General features: G+C 39.1%; 1 protein-coding gene across 7 annotated transcripts in view; it reads right to left on the bottom strand.

The window, feature by feature from the left end:
- Positions 1–18853, bottom strand: part of PIEZO2 (piezo type mechanosensitive ion channel component 2) — a 436387-nt gene that overhangs the window by 21441 nt on the left and 396093 nt on the right. For 6 of the 7 annotated variants that reach the window (XR_016021128.1, XM_088797899.1, XM_088797898.1 and 3 more), the window contains 8 exons: positions 17373–17540; positions 14344–14811; positions 13726–13984; positions 10586–10768; positions 6987–7239; positions 5571–5703; positions 4197–4344; positions 3886–4100 (listed from right to left, as the gene is read on the bottom strand). Coding sequence is in view for 6 of the 7 variants with exons in the window: in XM_088797899.1 (XP_088654025.1) it covers positions 3886–4100; positions 4197–4344; positions 5571–5703; positions 6987–7239; positions 10586–10768; positions 13726–13984; positions 14344–14811; positions 17373–17540 (1827 nt within the window). In the remaining variant the exon portion in view is untranslated. The remainder of the gene's footprint in view (positions 1–3885; positions 4101–4196; positions 4345–5570; positions 5704–6986; positions 7240–10585; positions 10769–13725; positions 13985–14343; positions 14812–17372; positions 17541–18853) is intronic. The other variant, XM_019713452.3, reaches the window with a different exon arrangement.

Below are 18853 nucleotides of genomic sequence, written 5' to 3'. Positions count from 1 at the left end.
CATGCTGGCAATGAAGACAGATGACTCATCAAATCCTAATATATCTTGAATTAAATATCCAAAAATAAAGATAGGGTAATTTGTTGCACTAGGAATGGCCATCAGATGAAGCTCCAAAGGTGAGATCCAACAGAGAAATGATCTCTCTGGCCATAGTTTTAGTGATTATCTTGAGCCCTGTGAGCCCACTTATGTGCGCCTTCTCACATGAGGAAGGGACCGTGCTTTATTCATGTTGATGTCATGCTCCTTTTCACCTTGTCTACTGCTCTAAACAAAGCAGATGCTTAATAAATGTGAAATTGAACTGAATATGCATGATTATAAGTTACCCCAGGAGAAGCTTTCATTCATTCAGTTATTATAATAAACATTTCAGCTATATTTGGTTTGGAACATGTTGCTAGTCTGTTAATCTCTTTGAAAGCCTTGTAGAACAGAATAATCCCTGCCCATAAAGATGTACATGTCCTAATCCCCAGAACCTATGGATATGTTACCTTATGGCTAAGATGACTTTGCAGATGTGATTAAGATCACGGACCTGGAGATGGGGAGTGCATACTGGATTGTGCAGTATGGTGACCCAATCTAATCATGAGAACTTAAATGGCAGCTGTGGTCAGAGGGAGACTTGACAACAGAAGAGTCAGATGTATGTGATAAGAAAAAGACATGAACCCTTGTTGCTGGTTTTGAAGATAGAAGAAGGGGCCATGAGCCAAGGAATGTGGGCACCTCTAGAAACTGGAAAAGGCAATGAAGTGGTTTCTCCCCTAGAGCCTTTAGAAGAAATGCAGCTTTGCTGACACCTTGATTTTACTCCTGATCTACAGAACTGTAAGAGGATAAATTTGCATTGTTTTAAGCCCTAAAAGTGTGATAATTTGTTCCAGAAGCAACAGAAAACGAATACAGGCAGGAGCAACAAAACTATTTGGTGATTTGATTCTGCTGAAGTGACTCCCTGTGACTTTGCCATTCCTCTGTTTCTGGAAGCACTGGTCTCTGTGGAGGCTCCCCTGTCAGGATATGGCTTAGATCCATGATCTGTGGCTGTCATCTGAGATTGGAATAATCAAATTCTTTTCACACTGCACAGTGAAATGGTAGGCTATGTTACTTTAAAAAAATCTGCTTGAAAGCAAACATGTGATGCTTCCTATGGAGGGAAGGATGTAGTATACAGTAGGTACAGTATACAAGAGCTGTAGTATACAGTAGGTGCAGTATACTTTAGGTATAGTATACACATACAGTCGGGCCAAGAGGCCTGGGATTGAGATCTGGTCTCACCAATAATTAGCTGAATGACTTTGGAGAGATCAGTCTTCTGTGTGAGTTTCACCTATCTTAATCTATAAAATTAGATAGGTCTAGAAAGCTTTTTAAGGTCTCTTTCTTCTCTGAAAATAAGAGTTTTTATGAGGGCCTGGTAGAGAATACCTATTTGATGTTTTTAAATATCAGAGAAATTATCAACATTCATCATCCAGCTATCATGGATGTTGAATTTGGTTTATTTCTCTGAATTGAGAGATATACATATGTAAATATAATTACATACTTGTAGAGAAAATTATATTTATTTTATTTTAAAGACTAAAAAATACGATTCACAACATTCTCATGAACAAATTCTAATATTTTTATAAATATTCTAATATTTTGCCTTAATCTGAATTATTTTTATCATTTGAGATATGTGTGAGCTGGTGCATTGTTGTGATGCAAGAGACATGGATTGTTGACGAAAAGTTCAGGTCATGTAACTTTTTCATGCAGCCTTTTCAGCACTTCCAACTAGTAAAATTAGTTAACTGTTTGTCCAGTTAGTACAAATTCATAATGAATAATCCCTCTGATAGCAAAAAAGTTTAGCTACATGGTTGCGACAAGTTAGTGAACTTAATTATCAGACCTCGTACGTTTACTCCCCCAGCATACAGTGTGGAACAGGAGACTTACTGGGCTATTGGGAGTCTTCTAGGTAACAAACCTTTATTTAGTTAGCTCTACTTTAGATTCAAGAAAAATGATACTAATTTCATTTTTCCTTTTAAAATATTTTGCATTGCCACTATTTATTATTACAAAGCAACAATTCCCATACTAAAATCAAAAGTTCAGAGCCTTAGCATAATAATCTCAAGATCCATCCATCTTGTTGCAAATGGTACTATTTCATCTTTTCTTATGGCAGAGTAGTATTTCATTGTGTATATATACCACATCTTCTTTATCCAATTATCTATCAAGGACACTTTGATTATTTCCACGTATTAGCCACTGTAAATAAAGCTGCAACGAACATCGGAGCACGTATATCTTTACAGGTAAACATTTTCAGATTTTTTTGGTAGATACCTAGGAGTGGGATTGCTGGGTCATATGGTAATTCTATTCTTAATTTTTTGAGGAATCTCCATACTGCCTTCCAAAGCGGCTGCACCAATCTGTATTTCCATCAATAGTGTAATTTTACTAACCATTGTCACCCCAACAAATTTTAATTTAAAAAAAAAAGTTCAGAGTCTAAACATTCAGGTGAAAATGAACATTTAGCTAACATTTGTTTGCACAGATTTAGATTTCCTCATTAGGAATTTCAATTAGGAGTTGGCTATGAGCCACATAAGTAATCCATTTTCATTATTTTCCATTCACACTTCAAAAAATGGTATTAGCCAGCCTCAATAACATTTTATTTATAAGGCTTGGCTATGAATGACTCTAATGTCTGAGAAAAATATCAAATTAATATTATACATGAAGACTTTTTAATATGTTTGTTAAAAATATCATTCCTATTTCATTATATGGGCACTTCTGTATTCCCCTTCTGTGGACCCTTTACTTTCATAACCTAACAGAGCTGATAATTCCTGTTTATAACTGTTTCTCTTGTTTTACTGTTATCAACTGACACATTCATTTGTTCATGCATTAAGCACCAAGTTGATCCCAAGTATTGTTTTGGGTGGAGGCATGGGATAGGAAGACCCGGGAAAAGTGACATCTGGACTGAGAACTAAAGCGTGAAGAGGATGAGGCACTGTGGGCTAATGTCAGGAGAGGAGGGGAGTGAGCAGAAGGGCTTTGGCGTTTGGGAGGGCATGACGTCCTTGGGGAAAAGAAGGTCAACACAGAGGATGCTTAGGGTTCAAGGTGATGGAGGGAAAGATGGCAGCCAGCCACCTCCTAGAATCTTACCAGGCCTTTCCATAGCAAACTTTAGGTTACTCTTTTTAAATCCACCATCTCCAACCCACCTTATCCAGCAGCAGTAGTTGTAGTAACAGCAGCAGTGTCATGGTGTCATGGGTCTGCATGCTTCCTCCCCTGTGTGCTGAGACTGTGCCAGGCACTTTCCAAATGTTGTTGCATTTAACCCTCACAAGTACCTTATGTGGCAGACACTATTCTCATCTTCTCCCGACCCCCATCTCTACGTTTTCTCCTACCAGTTAGATGGTCTCCATTTTTTTCATCCACTTCTCAAATGACATAGTCTCATGTCCTCTCATCCTAAGACCATGTTCCAATTCATCTCTGTATCTACTAGGCGTAGAGACAATCACAGCATAAGAACCCTAGGTTTGCTCTGATCCTCAGGGTTATCACCTCTCTTATTCTGAAAACCCTATTTGTATGTATGCGTATGAACATGCAATGAAAATATTTTTGAGGAATCAGTTCAAACTTTAGATTCATACTGAATTTCATATTGATTAAAAACTCTAACATTTCTTACCCATGGGGCTGCTTTGCCATGCCTCTGCCTGCACCTGGTGATTTTGCTGTGCTGATGCATATGGAGTGATAACCTTATGGAATGTGTTGGCATTAAGGTGGGCCCACAGCTCTGGTTTCCAAAGACCTTACCTCTCAGTCACACCAGGCAAGATGAAGAACATCCAGAAGTGAATTCCAAACACAAGAATGACCTGGAAAATGACCTTTCCCAATACAGTCTTCCTGAGGTACAACGCTCGGTCCACCACCATGGTTCCAAACTGAATGAGAACCATCACCAGAAATGGCCCAGGTACCTGGTCCTCAGACAGTGAAGAGGTGATGTCTGCTGCTGCTGAGTGTTTCTGGGAAAAAGACAACAGGTTCAGGTCTGAGTGGCATTTCACAGGACAGCATCACTATTAGTCACTAGAGGGATTGTGGCCTTTACCCCCACCTACCCCAAAGGCCCAAAAGCCAAAGACTATGATGATGAAGTCGACAGTGTCAGCCAGGAACATAAGCACATAGACATCGGTCACAGCGCTGTAGTCTGGGTGGATGAGGTTGTAGAAGAACTGTCTGATGGGCACATATATTTGCAGAGTCCTGCAAAACAGAGACCCCCCCACCCACTTGCTTCAGGAAGGGCAGGATGGGAGGAATGACCAGATACTGCAGCCATTCTGTTCCTATGCATTCCTCTTTCCAACCAGGTTGTACCTCTCTTACAGCCTCAGGATAGTCCTGCTGCAGAGCAACTCCTGTGCTAACAGAGTATATACGAGTTCATTGCCAAGGAAGGCACTGCGGCCCTTTTTGCCAATGGGACCACAAATCTTTTCTCTCACCTGAAATGTAATAGAGTGGTATAAAGACCTGGAATTTAGGTGCCTGATTAGTCACTTGATTCAATTCCTCCCCACTTGTGAGACCTTGAGCCTGCTACTTAACTCTCGGTGTTTTTGTTTCCTCTTCTGTAAGATGTGGGTAATAATAAGACCTGAGGCACAGGGGCTGGGGTAAGAAATAAACGGGAATGCATGAGGGCTTAGACCTGACACGCTGACCCAGCACTAGGTCATCCTTAGGCCTTCCTGCCCCTCCCCTTTTTGGCCCTGAGCATCTCCTGGTTTCTAGAGCCCTAGGCTTTTGAACTCACATTGCTCTGTCCTTTATAACTGTGTCCTGGCTCTTGCTTGTCTGCCCAACCTCTGCCCTATTTTACTGTGCTCTGGCTTCTGCCTTCAATTTAAGGCCACATTCAAGTGTGGATGGCCTTCCTGGTCTCAAAGCCCACATTCAGGGCCAGCCCTGCTCTATGTCCTCCATTCCCACTCCTTTTCTGCTGTTTGTCTGTGTCCCTGACACTTAGGAGGGACCTGTGCATTTTGTTGGAGACTGGCTATATGTCAAAGGACAAACTATTTCCCCACCATGTGCCTCAGTTTCCCCTCTCTAGGATGACAGTGTATGTCTAAGGCCCTTCCCGCTTTGACATCAAATTCCTCTTTGTCCAGTTGGATTTTACCATGATAATCCCTGGAATTACCTACTGTGAGCTTCTGAAATTACTTATTTATCCTGTTCAAATAGAAAATTGTATTTGTAAATGTAGTGGATATAAAACTGAATCATACTTATTGAAAAGTAATTTTTATACAATATAATAATGGGTCAATTTATTCTGCCTTACGAAGGTGATGTTTGTGATATGAGAAGTTATTCTCTGCTCTTTTACCTATGGTTTATATGAAATAATTGTTATCAATTATTTCCCAAAGTTCCCCAGCCCTAAAATAAAACTCATGACGTGAATGTTTTCACACACTCACTTCTTTATGGTAAATGCTTTTGCTTTGATTAAATGTTCTTGAAGCTTTTCCACATAAAGTTCCCGTTTGCTTTTTTGCTTGATGCTCAAAACACTGCTTCCTTTTTGACTGCTGTTTCGGGTGCTTGTGCTGCCTAGAAATAAAAGAAAACTGTGTGAGGGATATGAATGACAAATGTCTAAGTATTACATTGTTTTGTGCACCTGACACTAATAAAAAGTACGTTAAAAAAAAAAAAAAAAAGAAAGAAAACCAAGATGCACCGTGAGGTACAGGTTTATTGACATAGATGTCACAGGAGTCCCTGGGGCCACATGCAGGGGGATGGCTTGAAATTGTTTCCAGGTGAGAACACACAGGTGCCTGTAAGAATGGTGACTGAGAATTTGGAAAGTGCCGTCTCAACTCTGCTTCTGTATGAAAACACATCTGTGGGTTTTCACACCCAGTTCTGATTCTTTCCTGAATTGTTGTGTGATCTTTGTGCCAGGAAGAAATACACGGGAAGAAGAGCTTTTATAGTGCTAAATGGGGTCCAAGGTTGCAAGTTTTCCAGATTGGGTCCATGACCCATCCCTTTTCTCATGTCCTAATTTCTTTAACTGAGAAATGAATGTAAGATGACCTGCCAACATCTGCCTGAAAAGTATATTCTGAAGATGAATATAGTCATGCGCCAATTAACACGATGGGGATACATTCTGAGAAATACAATTTCGTGGTTGTGTGAACATCATAGGGTGCGCTTACACAAACCTGGATGGCATAGCCTACACACTTAAGCTATAGCTGTATGGTACACCCATTCGGGTGTGCTATACCTGAAAAGTCATTCTGCAGCACATGACAGTACACAAGTGTTTGGTAAGCTTCAAACAGGAGTGCTATAAATACAAGCACATAATTACTCCAGGAGTGGCAACTGTAAGGCATATCTACTTTCTGATTACACTTACTGTTAGTAAGAAATTAATAACTAGCTGAGGAAATCAGTAGATGGTGTGGCTAAAAAGTTTCCATCAATAAAATCTAAATATATTTTTGAAATAAATTGTGATTTATAGCACTTTGGACACAGCCAGCAGAATCTCTGGATAGGATCTTCAAACTATCATGTGCCCAGCAGTGTGGCACCAGGTACCACGCAGTGCGCTGGCCACTCTCACAATTATCTGAAATCCCTGTCCTGGGAAGGAATCAGACATTTGAGCAATGATGTGACTGCCCCAGGTCACACACAGCTGAGTCAGGATTTAAACTTGGGTCCATTTGATTTCAAATTACTTTCTTTACACATCACAAGATCTGTCTCCTTGGTAACACCTAACAAACTCCCCTGCCCCAGACCCACTGGCACCAGGAAAACGAAACACCTCAGGGTGTTATTCCAGCCCAGGGATACCACATGATGGATACCTCTTTGGGACCTATTTGAAGAAAAGCTGGATCTATGGGATATCTGGGAGCTGCTGCCAGAGCGTTTCCTCCGTACAGCTGTCGGCTGCTCAGGGAAGGACACGTGTACTGACTCCGTGGACGCGGCCAGGTTGATGGATTTCAGAGAATCAGAGGAAGCCCTTCTGCCATGACTGAGGGACAGCTCATCATCTGATTCTTCCTTGTCGGTGCCACTCTCAGTGATGTCATCTTCATCCCATAAGCCATGGCACTGAAAAAGCATTGGAGGGGACAATTCAGACTGCCATTTGAGGTGAGAGAGCTGGTATTCTGCCCTACAATGTCTCACCCAACATACTGTCCCCCAAGATTAGAAAACCAAAGGTAAAACAGAGTGACTATAGTTGATAACACTATGTTGTATAACTGAAAATTTGATAACAGAGTGGAACTTACATATTTTTTCATAAAAAATCCATATATAGGTGATGGATGCGTTAATTAAATAGATGGGAATCCTTTTACAATGTATACATTTACCTAATTACCACAATGTATATTTTAAATATTTTACAATTTTACTTGTCAATCATACCTCAATAAAGCTGAAATTAAAAAAAAAGAAAAAGATTAGAAACCGAGGAACAGGAAGGGATTCTAAGAAAGTTATCTATAATGTTGTGATGGTCCCTGTAGAATAGAGATGAGTGAGGGTAGATTCTAAGACTTTGGCTAATTAATTGAGATGGAGACAGGTGATGTTTGACAGATGGAGTAAACATGAAATTATAATCACTTGACTTGTTCCTTGAGCGAAAGTGCTTTCCAGAACACACATCTCTATGCTTACAATAACATTCAAAGTATCTACTTGAAATATCAGTGGGTGAATTTAGCCTCACTGCCTTGTGTTCCCCAAATATCTGTACTTGAATAATGATGCTGTCCCTCCTCCAGCCTGTATAACAAGATATGAATCCTTGAATCACCCATGGCTAACTCAGAAACAGAGCTGCACATAACTTTACTCAAAAAAATGTTGGCTCATAGGTTATGATAAATTCTGCACAGCCTGGGTTTTGCTTCAAGAAAATGGGACAAAAGGGGCTCATAAAGAGGGGAGGAATGACAGTACAAAAGAAGAGAAACCAGGGACTATGTTGGAGCAATATGCTACCTGGACCACAAGTCACCCTTATGATGAGATGACCCTGCTGCTGTTGGATGAAGTTCCCAAATGAGCTCACTGCCTCCTGAGCACACTCTGTGTTTATTCCCCAAGACTGACCAGTCCTCCCTCTGACACATATGTTAGAGGATAAAAGCTCCAGGCCAATTTGCCATAAATCAGTTAATCAAAAACCAACTCGGAGAATAATCAATTCATCAAGACAAAGTCACATAATTTAAAGATTATTCTTAAATATTTATTTATAGATATATTGCTGTTTAAACAGATTGAATTATTCTTATAAACAAACATTTTAGGTGTTCTTCATGGGATTTTTCAGTTTATACTGATTTCTTTCAAATCATTTAAAAAGTTGTTTTGTCTTTTGCCAACGTTTTAACAAATTTGGATTCTTTTCCTACTTTCTTGCAGTATATTTAAGTTTGGTAATCTTCTGATTATTCATAAAATTGCAGCAATTAATACTAAATAGGATAGACTTAAGCACTTTTTACATTTCTACATAGTTTTCATTATTTGGTTTCCATAGTAGCATTCTATATGAGGTTTATTCTTTTCAAAAACTGCAGGATCGTTTGGTCTTCCTATAAAAAGATTTATCATTTCAAAAAGTATTTTTTATATCATTTGCTAAAATTTCAGCATAATACCAGTACCTTAAATCTCATATACATTCACCATGTAAATGAAATTTTCAAAGAAGAAATCACCAAAATATTGTTTATTATATACTTTAAATATAAAATTGTAGCTGTTAAACCATTTGAATATTGATGAAAAATAGTAAAATTGCCTAAAGGTTTATAAAATTTTCAAAATTACATGCAAAAAGGATACAAAAGTTGCAAAAGAATTCTAAAGTGGCCAAAATTATACCATCATTTTTAAATGCTGAAATTTTTTTTTTAAATTTTATTTTATTAAATTTATTGGGGTGACAATTGTTAGTAAAATTACATAGATTTCAGGTGTACAATTCTGTATTACATCATCTATAAATCCCATTGTGTGTTCATCACCCAGAGTCAGTTCTCCTTCCATCACCATATATTCGATCCCCCCTACCCTCATCTCCCACCCCCCACCCCCCACCCCCCCTTACCCTCTGGCAACCACTAAACTATTGTCTGTGTCTATGAGTTTCTGTTTCTCTACATGCTGAAATTTAAACTAATTTATAGAACTAAAACAATAAGATTAATACATTTATTAATATACTCCTAACAATAATCAATAAATTGGATTAACTCAGGTAATTAACATATTCATCAGAAGAACTGGAGTATTTGGGCAAATTCAGTTTTGGTTAACTGCTGTCCTCAGATAACATACCACAACCCAATGTCCCAAGAAGACTCCCCCAAATGGAAGGTTCGGGACTTGGGTACTTTGCAAGGTGACAAAAGATAGAGTGAAGATCTTGACCAAAGGTATATGAAGATGAACCCAGTTTGAAATAGCCCATTGAGTAGGACAGAAGTTGAACACCCTGTTACATAGGTATGAGTGCATATATGTATATGAGTGTATAATATATATAGTATTAACATAAGTCAAGCCTATTCTAAAAAGGAACTAATAAAGATACTACTTGATAAAATAAATTTAAAATATTTTATAAAAGGAGACAAGGTTAAAGGAAGAGAAGTAAGGTTGTGACCATAGGCACATCAACACACAAAATGTGTGTGATACAATAATTTCTAATTTTTATCATTGAGTAGCATATTTTAAATACATACAAGCTTAGCTTATAGTTCACAGGATACAAGAAGGAAAAACCCACATAGTTGCTCAGGATGACGAGAGTTACTGAACCTGAGACAGGTCATCCTGTAATCATGTCTCCCCAAAGCAGTGTGATAAATGGCTTTCTTAACAATAAGCTTACGGAAAGCAAAGCACTGGCTTCACCAGACTATTTAATGTATGATCTCTCACCAAAGCTAATGGTTTCATGACAAGAAACTACCCAATAAAACAACGCTGCTAGAAGAAGATAGGCAGAGATTGGGATGGAGATAAGAGGCAATATGATCCACCCCAAATTATAGGTCTGATGTTCTGGCTTAAACTAGGAGTAGAATTTAGCATATCAGGCATTAAGATATTGTATGCCATTCAAGCAATTCCCACAAATGTGGACTAGTTACTATATGTTCAACCCAGGGTAGAACTATGGGGAAATATTCTCCCAGATTTATTACAAATTCCATTATTGAGTACAGTGTTGGAGAAAACGTCCACTAAATGAATATAACTGTTTTTCAGTGTGTGTGTTTGTTTGTTTTTTAAGAGAGCATACAGGTAGATGCCACCCACTGTCCCCTCAGCACTGTCACCAATCCTAATGTTCACATTCTCCAGGAGTATTACAGGGGCTGCAATTATCAACATGTGCTGGGTAACTGTTAATGGGCAGTACCTTCAGAATTGATCGATGGAAGAAAAGAGCCAGGAGCTGAATGAGATCATAAAGAACATAGCCTTCTTTCTTTTCCACACCTATGATATTAGGTGGATGGTACGGTTTATCCTTGTTCAATTCCACATTCTTATTCCAGGGAAAAAACCCAAATTGGAAGAAATACTTGACCACAATTGTCACCTGCACACAGACGATAGAAAAAAAAAAAATTACTCCTTTTAAGAATAGTTATATAAGAGAAACAGCAATATAAAACATTTAAAAAATCAATTTCACAGTTTTGATCATAGGAATACACAGAATTATGTGGAATAATAACATTATTATTTTTACAGAGCATTGACTTTAGAACAAGGGCTATATCTTACCCTCACAAATGCCTTTGATAGTAGATATATCAGGGCCAGTCAGGTTACTCATGACACTGCTTAAATGATTTCCTTAAGTTAGTTGGTTAATTTATACTGATTTAATTTATATTTATATAATTATGCTGCTATTAAAGCATGGTAATTAGGAAAAATTGACAGAATAATATTTATTTGTTTATATTTTATATATTGCTGTAATTGGTAATCTTTATGAACATATCACACAGTTTTGATGTACACAATTTTTACTTTACTCCAATCTCTTTTTTCTCACTACTATATTGCTCATTGAAATTTCTTCTCAAGAAGAAATACAAATAAGTTTAACAAACTGTCCAGTTGTGTCGGTAACTAGTTCAGGGTATAAATGCTGTAGAGAAGTGGTTTGTTGAGGTAGACAGACAAATGAGATAATTGATGGGTTTCATATAAGCATACCTCTAATGTCTATATCATCAGGAGTTCATTGTAACATATAATTGATCAATAAAAAATACATTCAAAAGTCCTCTCTTGACCTAGAGTCTCCCTTTAGCTCTTCTCCTCTAGCACCTTCTTAGTCAAGCTTCTGCAAAGAACTGTCCTGTGTTTCTCTTCTTAGTGGACGGCATCTCTACATACCAAATGCTCATCCTTCCTTCTCCCTTTCTCCCTCACACGCCAACCAGTTTTAGTCAATTACTAAAACCTCATTCACCCACTTATCATCAACCTCATTGTCACTGCATTCAGACCCTATTACTTCTCACCCAGACAGCTAAAATCATTTCCTACTTGGTCTCCATGCCTCCACATTCATTCTGTATAAAAACTTGCAAAAACACAAAACTGATTGAGTCATGCCCTTGTTCAAATCCTTCAGTCCAAGGGGATAAGTCCTAAGCATAAACCCTGTTGACATTCCCAAACTCAATCTGCTGCACTCTCCACTTGCAGCCTGCCTTCTATCATAAGCCACCTGTCATTCTTAGCACTTGCCAGGTTTGTCTTATGCCTTTGTTTCTTTGTCTTATGCCTTTGCTTCTTTTCATGGATTATTCCTAATCTAGCTCTTTGTTATTCTTCCTTTGGTGATTTTACACTCATGCCTTAAGACTCAGCTCTAAGTTCTCTTTCACTGAGAAGTTACCGTGATATCTAACCTCTCTCCACCCACCAGGCTGCACGAGACACAGCCTCTATCTAAGTCTTGTATAGTCTCTAACGAAGGTTTGTATCAATTGTAGGGCAATTCTTTGTTTACACATATCTGTCTACCACATTAGACTGTGAGCCATTGAGAAACAGAAACTGCTTATTTTTTCTCTTTTTTTTTTTTTTTCTTTTGTGTTTTCATCCTGAGTTCTTGGGTTTTGGCACATAGTCCACATCGTGGAGTGAATTAACATCAACTTCCTACTTCTTTAACAACAATTTCCTACTTCTTCATTCCTCAGTGTGACAGAAAAAATGGAGAATCCAAGTTTACTCAACCAGGAAGATTTTATTTTTAAGATGAAAGCTGTGTATAACCAGCTCTTGTTCCGTTTTCCACATTCTCAGTACCTGTTCATACTTTATTCCTAGGTGAGAAAATCCCTCCTACAGAGGTGTTAGAGAACGTACCCATTCCCCAAATAAGGAATCATTTATATCCTGCATAACAAAGTGATGTAATGGAAGTAATATTTAAGAACAATTATTTTGGCAGATTGTGATGTACAAGCTATTTAAAGTAATATTTGGCTTTTCATCTTTTATTTCTATTATGGAAATAAGATACATGACATTAATACTTTAAGCTGAATAATTTTGATATGATTTAACATATAACTTTGCTTTTACTGTTGAATTATTCATAAACCTGCAAAATTTCTAGATTCTAACATCAATCACAAGTATTATAATTTAAGAAGCAATTACAGTACCATTATTGGTGAAAACCTTTTCTCATGAGCCAGGTAAGAAAATTAGCCTTCTTCACAAACCTAACACAAAGAACTATGATATCCCAAGGCACAAAGTCTATAGAGCTCCCTTTTCTTTTCTTTTTTTAAATTAGACTTTATTGGGGTGACAATTGTTAGTAAAGTTACTTAGGTTTCAGGTGTACAATTCTGTAATACATCATCTATATATTCAATTTTATGTTTGCAATGGGAATTCGTGATCTTCTATATATTTAATAGAATAAAAAAGCAGGTCCATACAATTGGTCAGAGTGTCTCTTGTACTCGCACAAGTGATGGAAATGGGCTGGCAATTCACAATTTTTGTTATTCAGATTTTTAAGTGGGTCATTATATACCTTTGTGTTTTGAGGTGTGGAAACTGGCTTTTAGGCTCAAAAATGGAAAATATTCATATTGCATCAAACTATAGTCAAAGTGCTTACTGTATTGTTTAATTCAGTATTCACTCAAACGATATCCACAGGCTCCAGACACTATGTTTAGATCTGCATAGCACTGTTAATATCTCAGTGGTTAATATTATAAGACAGACAACCAGGCTTCAGGCGTCTGCCCTAACACTCACCAGCTGGGTAACTTTGGGCCTTTAGTCTCACTAACAGCTGGTTCCTTATCTGTTAAATAGGAATGATAGTAGCAGCTGTCTTGTGTAAGGTGTGAAATGTGAAAAGATATATAAAATTACCAGCATTAGATAACTGTTAGTTATACTCATTTGTCTATCCAAGAATAGCCATCTAACTGATTGTTCTGTGTGAAACTACCTGGAGTCAGGGCAGGCCCACCTAGACTGAAGGTTCCACCCAAGCCCTACCTCTGTGTAGACGATGGCCATCATCCAGAACCGTCTGCTGGGCCTTGGGACAGACAGCATGGCCCAGAGGAAGATGAGAATGGGGAGCACGAGGGTGATCATGGAGGCAGAGACCATGTGGTTGAGGATGATGACAAAATAGCACACCATTTCTGAGCGGGCCACCAGAGTGTTGTACATGGCATAGAACAACAGCAAGAACCTGGGCTGGTCAACGTAGAATTTTTCTGACTCTTCAAGCTCATCGTCATGGAACATCCTGTTTAAGTAAACAACAGGACAATAAATTTGTCTTCATTTCTCCAAATTACTTTTTTCCATTTTGCATGATCCCTCCTGTCCTTCCTCGTTTCCTATTTCCCCAGATTTCTTGTGGAAACAACCTACATTTTTATTACAGAGAGAAATGTGAGCACGGCGTCTATTGAAAGCTTCTGCTAATTCTACCATTTAGTGATAGAAGACCTGAAGCTTTGTATTTGCAGTAATGAAAATAGTATCTGCTAGCTGTAAATATCTAGGTGGGTATTTTTAATATGTGAGTTTCTCTACCCACAACCACAGCACATGGAAGCGCTGACCCCCAGCTCCACCTTCAAGCAGCCAGCGGACTCTTACTTGTTCAGCAGCAGCTCACTGGCAGTCAGCTCGTGAGTCAGGGGTGGTAAGATACTGGACTCCAGCCTGTCGGAACGGCTGTCGTCGGGGCTGACCGCCATGCGGCTGGGGCTCCCAGAGTCATCTCTGGAGCCGAAGGACAGGCGCTCAAAACTGACCGCCTTGCTGTAGGACGGTGGGACCTCCACATCGCCCTCCTCGGTGGAGTACTGTGGCAGCTCAGTGTCAGGGGTGAGGCTGGCCTCCTCGGATTCTTCCGTCTCCTCTGCCTCCTCCACGTCTTCCTCTTCCACTTCCTCCTCTTCCTCCTCCTCTTCGGGTCCCTCTGGCCCTGCATCCAATGTGGCCTCACCGCCCTCATCGTCAGTGTCCCTGACTCCCACCTCCTCGTCTTGCTCCGTCTCCACCTCTTCTATGGTTTCTGTGGTCCCCTGGCGCGAGTATAGCATGGTGCACTGCGTGGGCTCGCTGTTAGGAGAAAGGGACGCACACAGACACTTGTCTTAGCATACAGTTCCTTGGAATCCCTCCAAATTCTCAAGAAAACTTCTCAGCACTCCCAAATAAAAACATCAATGTGTGTGAGAAAATTAAATACCCCATCTCACCTCCGTGCATTCTACCTGCTTTGTTCCTTCGCGAGATTCACATCTGGTCTGCAGAGACTGAAAACAGCAGCCTCTCAAATGCAAAAGCTGGCGGTGCACACACCCAGTTGAAAACCAGAGTAAGTCAACATATCTCACAAGTTGCTAAACCCAACTATGCACAGAGGTTTTAAAAAGCATATCAAAATCCACAGCCATGGGTTCCATTGTTTATCTCCAAATCAAGACATAGCATAGCATACCTACCATTATCTATATATAAAGTAGGGTGCATATGCAAATGAGAAAGAAGTCTTGCCAGTTTGGGTCTGTTGATGTTGACCAAGATAAACTCTAATCTCAATCTTGTGCAAGGGACCCACCCCGATCCAGAAGAGAAGGATAGAAATGATAAAATATTGGCTGAACAACTTCACGCTTTATTAAAAAAAAATGGCACACTTCTTTAATATTTATTCTTTCTTCCTGTTTTTCCATCATTTGCCTTTTTCTTATTGGCACTTATTACATTTGACTAAAATTTCACCATCTCTCCAATTCCCAAACATCTCCCAAGGAGCTCTTTGTTTACAGAAGGAAACACCCACAATTTTCTCTTCCCCCTGTGATCTCTCCTTGGGGCTGCTTGTCCACCCTCAGCGTTCACTCTTGCTCTCTCTCCTTCCAACTACTTTAATTGATGTTCTTCTGTCAGCTCCCCTTCTAGCATTCACTTCCCATCGGCTCTCTACCCTTCTCTTCATTCTCTCTTTTTGGCATCCTGTTCTTTTCTCTTGCATCTCTCCTCTTCTTCTTTTAATGTTTTATCTTCTGACTTTCCTTGCCAGGTCCATGCAGGAAAAGTTGGAAATGAAAATAGAGAAGCCACACCAGTGAAATTCATGGCATGCCTTTTAATTTTGTCTACATCAGAGAATCCAGTCCCCAAAGGGGAGAGAAACAAAAGTTATCTGGTTATATGGAATCTGTAGATATAGAGCTATACTTTGTTAGACTCTGAAATATGCAGTTATCTCAATGGCCTACCTGGGCAGCTAGGTCCAAAAACACTGAGATTCTCAAATGCACAGATTGTACTTATTTTTCTTGTCATCAACACTGGTGTAGACATGTCAACGAATAAATGAATGAATGGATGAGTGTTGGCTGAGCCCTGAGACTGAAGAACCAAATTTGCATGTGTTCTTGGTTCCCGGTCAAGTGTTTAATATTGCTATGGCTTTGACCCTAAGTATGTACATCATGTAGAAGGCTCTTGGAATGCCAAGCCAAACCAGCTTTTTGCTAAGACTTATCTCAATTAGACATAGTCTCCTAGGAAGGCCATTAAATTGATCATCCCAGGGAATTTTCAGACCACTGGAGCCAGCCCCACACTAGTTCTAACTTCTGGTTACATTCTATCCAATGACAGGCACTCTTTCTATGGTTTTGGATCTGGTCTGGCCCTGAAGAGATTCAACAAATCTTGGTACCTTCAGAAATCAACAAAGTGGAATGGCATAGCAAGTGTCTGCCAGAGGACATCTCAAATGGCCAAGGCATTCCCATCATTGCCAGACTCCAGCATACTGCAGCACTCTATTAAGATACATAGCTGCCAACAAAAGGAAGTGAACAAACCTCTAATCTGCCAAAATTGAAATTAGTTTTGGATTGGGTTATTTTGGTGTCAGGATAAGCACAATGTTGCTGATGCTTCTGTGCCCCTGCTGATCATTAAAGGCAACTCAAAAAAGAACTTTTGGACTTTATGCAAATAATTTCATTTCCAAGTGATTGCTATTTTATGGTAGAATTTAATGAGAAAACTTAAGCCCAAAGTAATCTTTTCCAAACAAAACAAGTTACGGTCTACAAACATGATATATTCTGCATAATAATGTTCTTTTAAAAAGAACAATGGTAAAATATATTCTGACTTTTATGTCAGTTATGTATATAAAACATGGACAGATTTATTCTGTATCAATTAAAAAGGACCATTATTACTGATTTTTGGATTTTTTTCCTACTGCATTTGTCTTTTGATGAAATCATGGGAATAATTTTTTTACCTTTCCTGACACATTTCCCCTGTGAGGACTGCCTACATGAGCTCTCAATCAAGGAAGAAACATGCTTTTTCTTTGAAAGTGAAACGTGTAAAATACTTACAAAATGGAAGACAATGTTTATAATAAGGTTTTTAAAGAAACTCCTAACAGACAAAAACTAAAGAGCAGTTAGTTTAATAAATGCTGTCCTGGGAACGACCAGTTATGTCCCAGAAAGGATGGTGGTTATGCTTTGGTTATTCATGCAAATTCTTAAAAAAAAAAAATAAAAGGAAAACATACATCACAAAAACTTATATTTGCAGTGACACAAAGGGGAAAAAGATGATAAAATTATGGAACAAAGCATGCACAAGTTAAGCACCTTGATGCTAAACTGCCACTGTCAGCTGATGAGGAGGACATATCCAAGCTGAGCATTTTACGGAGCCTAGGTCGAGCACGCTCACTTGTTTTAGGAACAGTTTCTGGTCCATCTAAATCATCAAGGGTAGACTGCCTTGAGAACAGCATGGTTGCTTCAGTGTAGCAGCTAGCAGCGCAAACAGTTACAGAGACACAGTGTTAAAACACCAGTGGTACATCAGTTTACACATGGGTCAATTGACCAACACACTGCCATGCAGCAAACCACACACAACACCAACACCACTGACAACGACGACCGTCACAGCGGGGTTCAGGGACAGGAAAGGCCCTGTTTGGCAGGACAATAAAACACAACAGTACTGGATTTAACAAAATATATTGGCTAGTGATAAATTACGAAATGTCACTCTCTGGGTGGGACAAGGAAATAGAATTAATTGTAAGTCTCGACACTTCTCTCACAGAGAAGAATTCATATCATTATAACTTTTCAACTGAGTTTTTTTTATTAAAGAAAATATGTTTATTTAGAGCTCCCTGAGTTCACTGAGATCATTTGGTAACCAAATTGCTTAAGCAGAAATATCTGCTTATGTAAAATTTATATAAAATATTTCAATTTTTTTTGTTTTAACACAGTCTCCAAAATGAGAGAGGGAAGCTCAGGAATGACCACAACAAACAATTTTCCACCCCATTTTCTGAGTGATATTCAGTGAAGCCAAACTAGATGCCTTGCATGTAGAAGAGATGCTGGTTTGATATGCAATTGGATATAAACCAACATCAAAAAAATGAAATAAAATGCTACAAAGAAAACAACAAAGGAAGTCTAGCAATTGCAGGGTCATTTTGTCTGTTAACTTTTCATTTCGTCTAATGACTTTTTTCTTCTGCATCATGTTTTAGGTCTTGATAGATGTCATTAGGGTGAGAACCTATTGGCTAAGTCCTCAGCTCCCGTCCCCCAATGGAGCAACAGTCGGGGAGGGATTGATGGTGACTCAGGACTGAGATGCTACTGGGTGATGCTACTGAAGGAGAAGAAGCAAATAGAGTTATGGCATAGTCATGATTTCAGTTCAGACACACAGCTTAACCCCAAAGAGCCTATGACATTGGCTACCAGAATACATATTTTCCAACCTGAGAGCTAGTGACCTGGCTGACCCAGAGGAGCAGGCCTTTGTGATGCAGGACTGCTGATTCCCCAGCTGACATTGTTAAGCTGAACATCATCATCAAGAGACCGCACTAGGAGGCCTACTATGTGCCCAACCTGCACAGCTGGATGCCTTCAGTCAGTGATTGTGAAGCATAAATGGACACAATTCAGGATATAAAAAACTCTGGGGGTTGGGAAACAGAGAATTTGAGTCACTCACTCCTGGAACCAGTTAAAGGGATTTTCCAGTTCCAGATGATTTAGCACAAGTCCACGAGTACTCCAGTGGGGTCACCCTGCTGTGCACATCA

This window comes from Rhinolophus sinicus, chromosome 4 (genome assembly GCF_057876585.1).
Source record: "Rhinolophus sinicus isolate RSI-liver-muscle chromosome 4, RSI-T2T, whole genome shotgun sequence".
Classification (NCBI taxonomy): Eukaryota; Metazoa; Chordata; class Mammalia; order Chiroptera; family Rhinolophidae; genus Rhinolophus; species Rhinolophus sinicus.
Note: the sequence above shows the minus strand (reverse complement) of the source record. Positions and strands in the feature narration are given on the sequence as shown.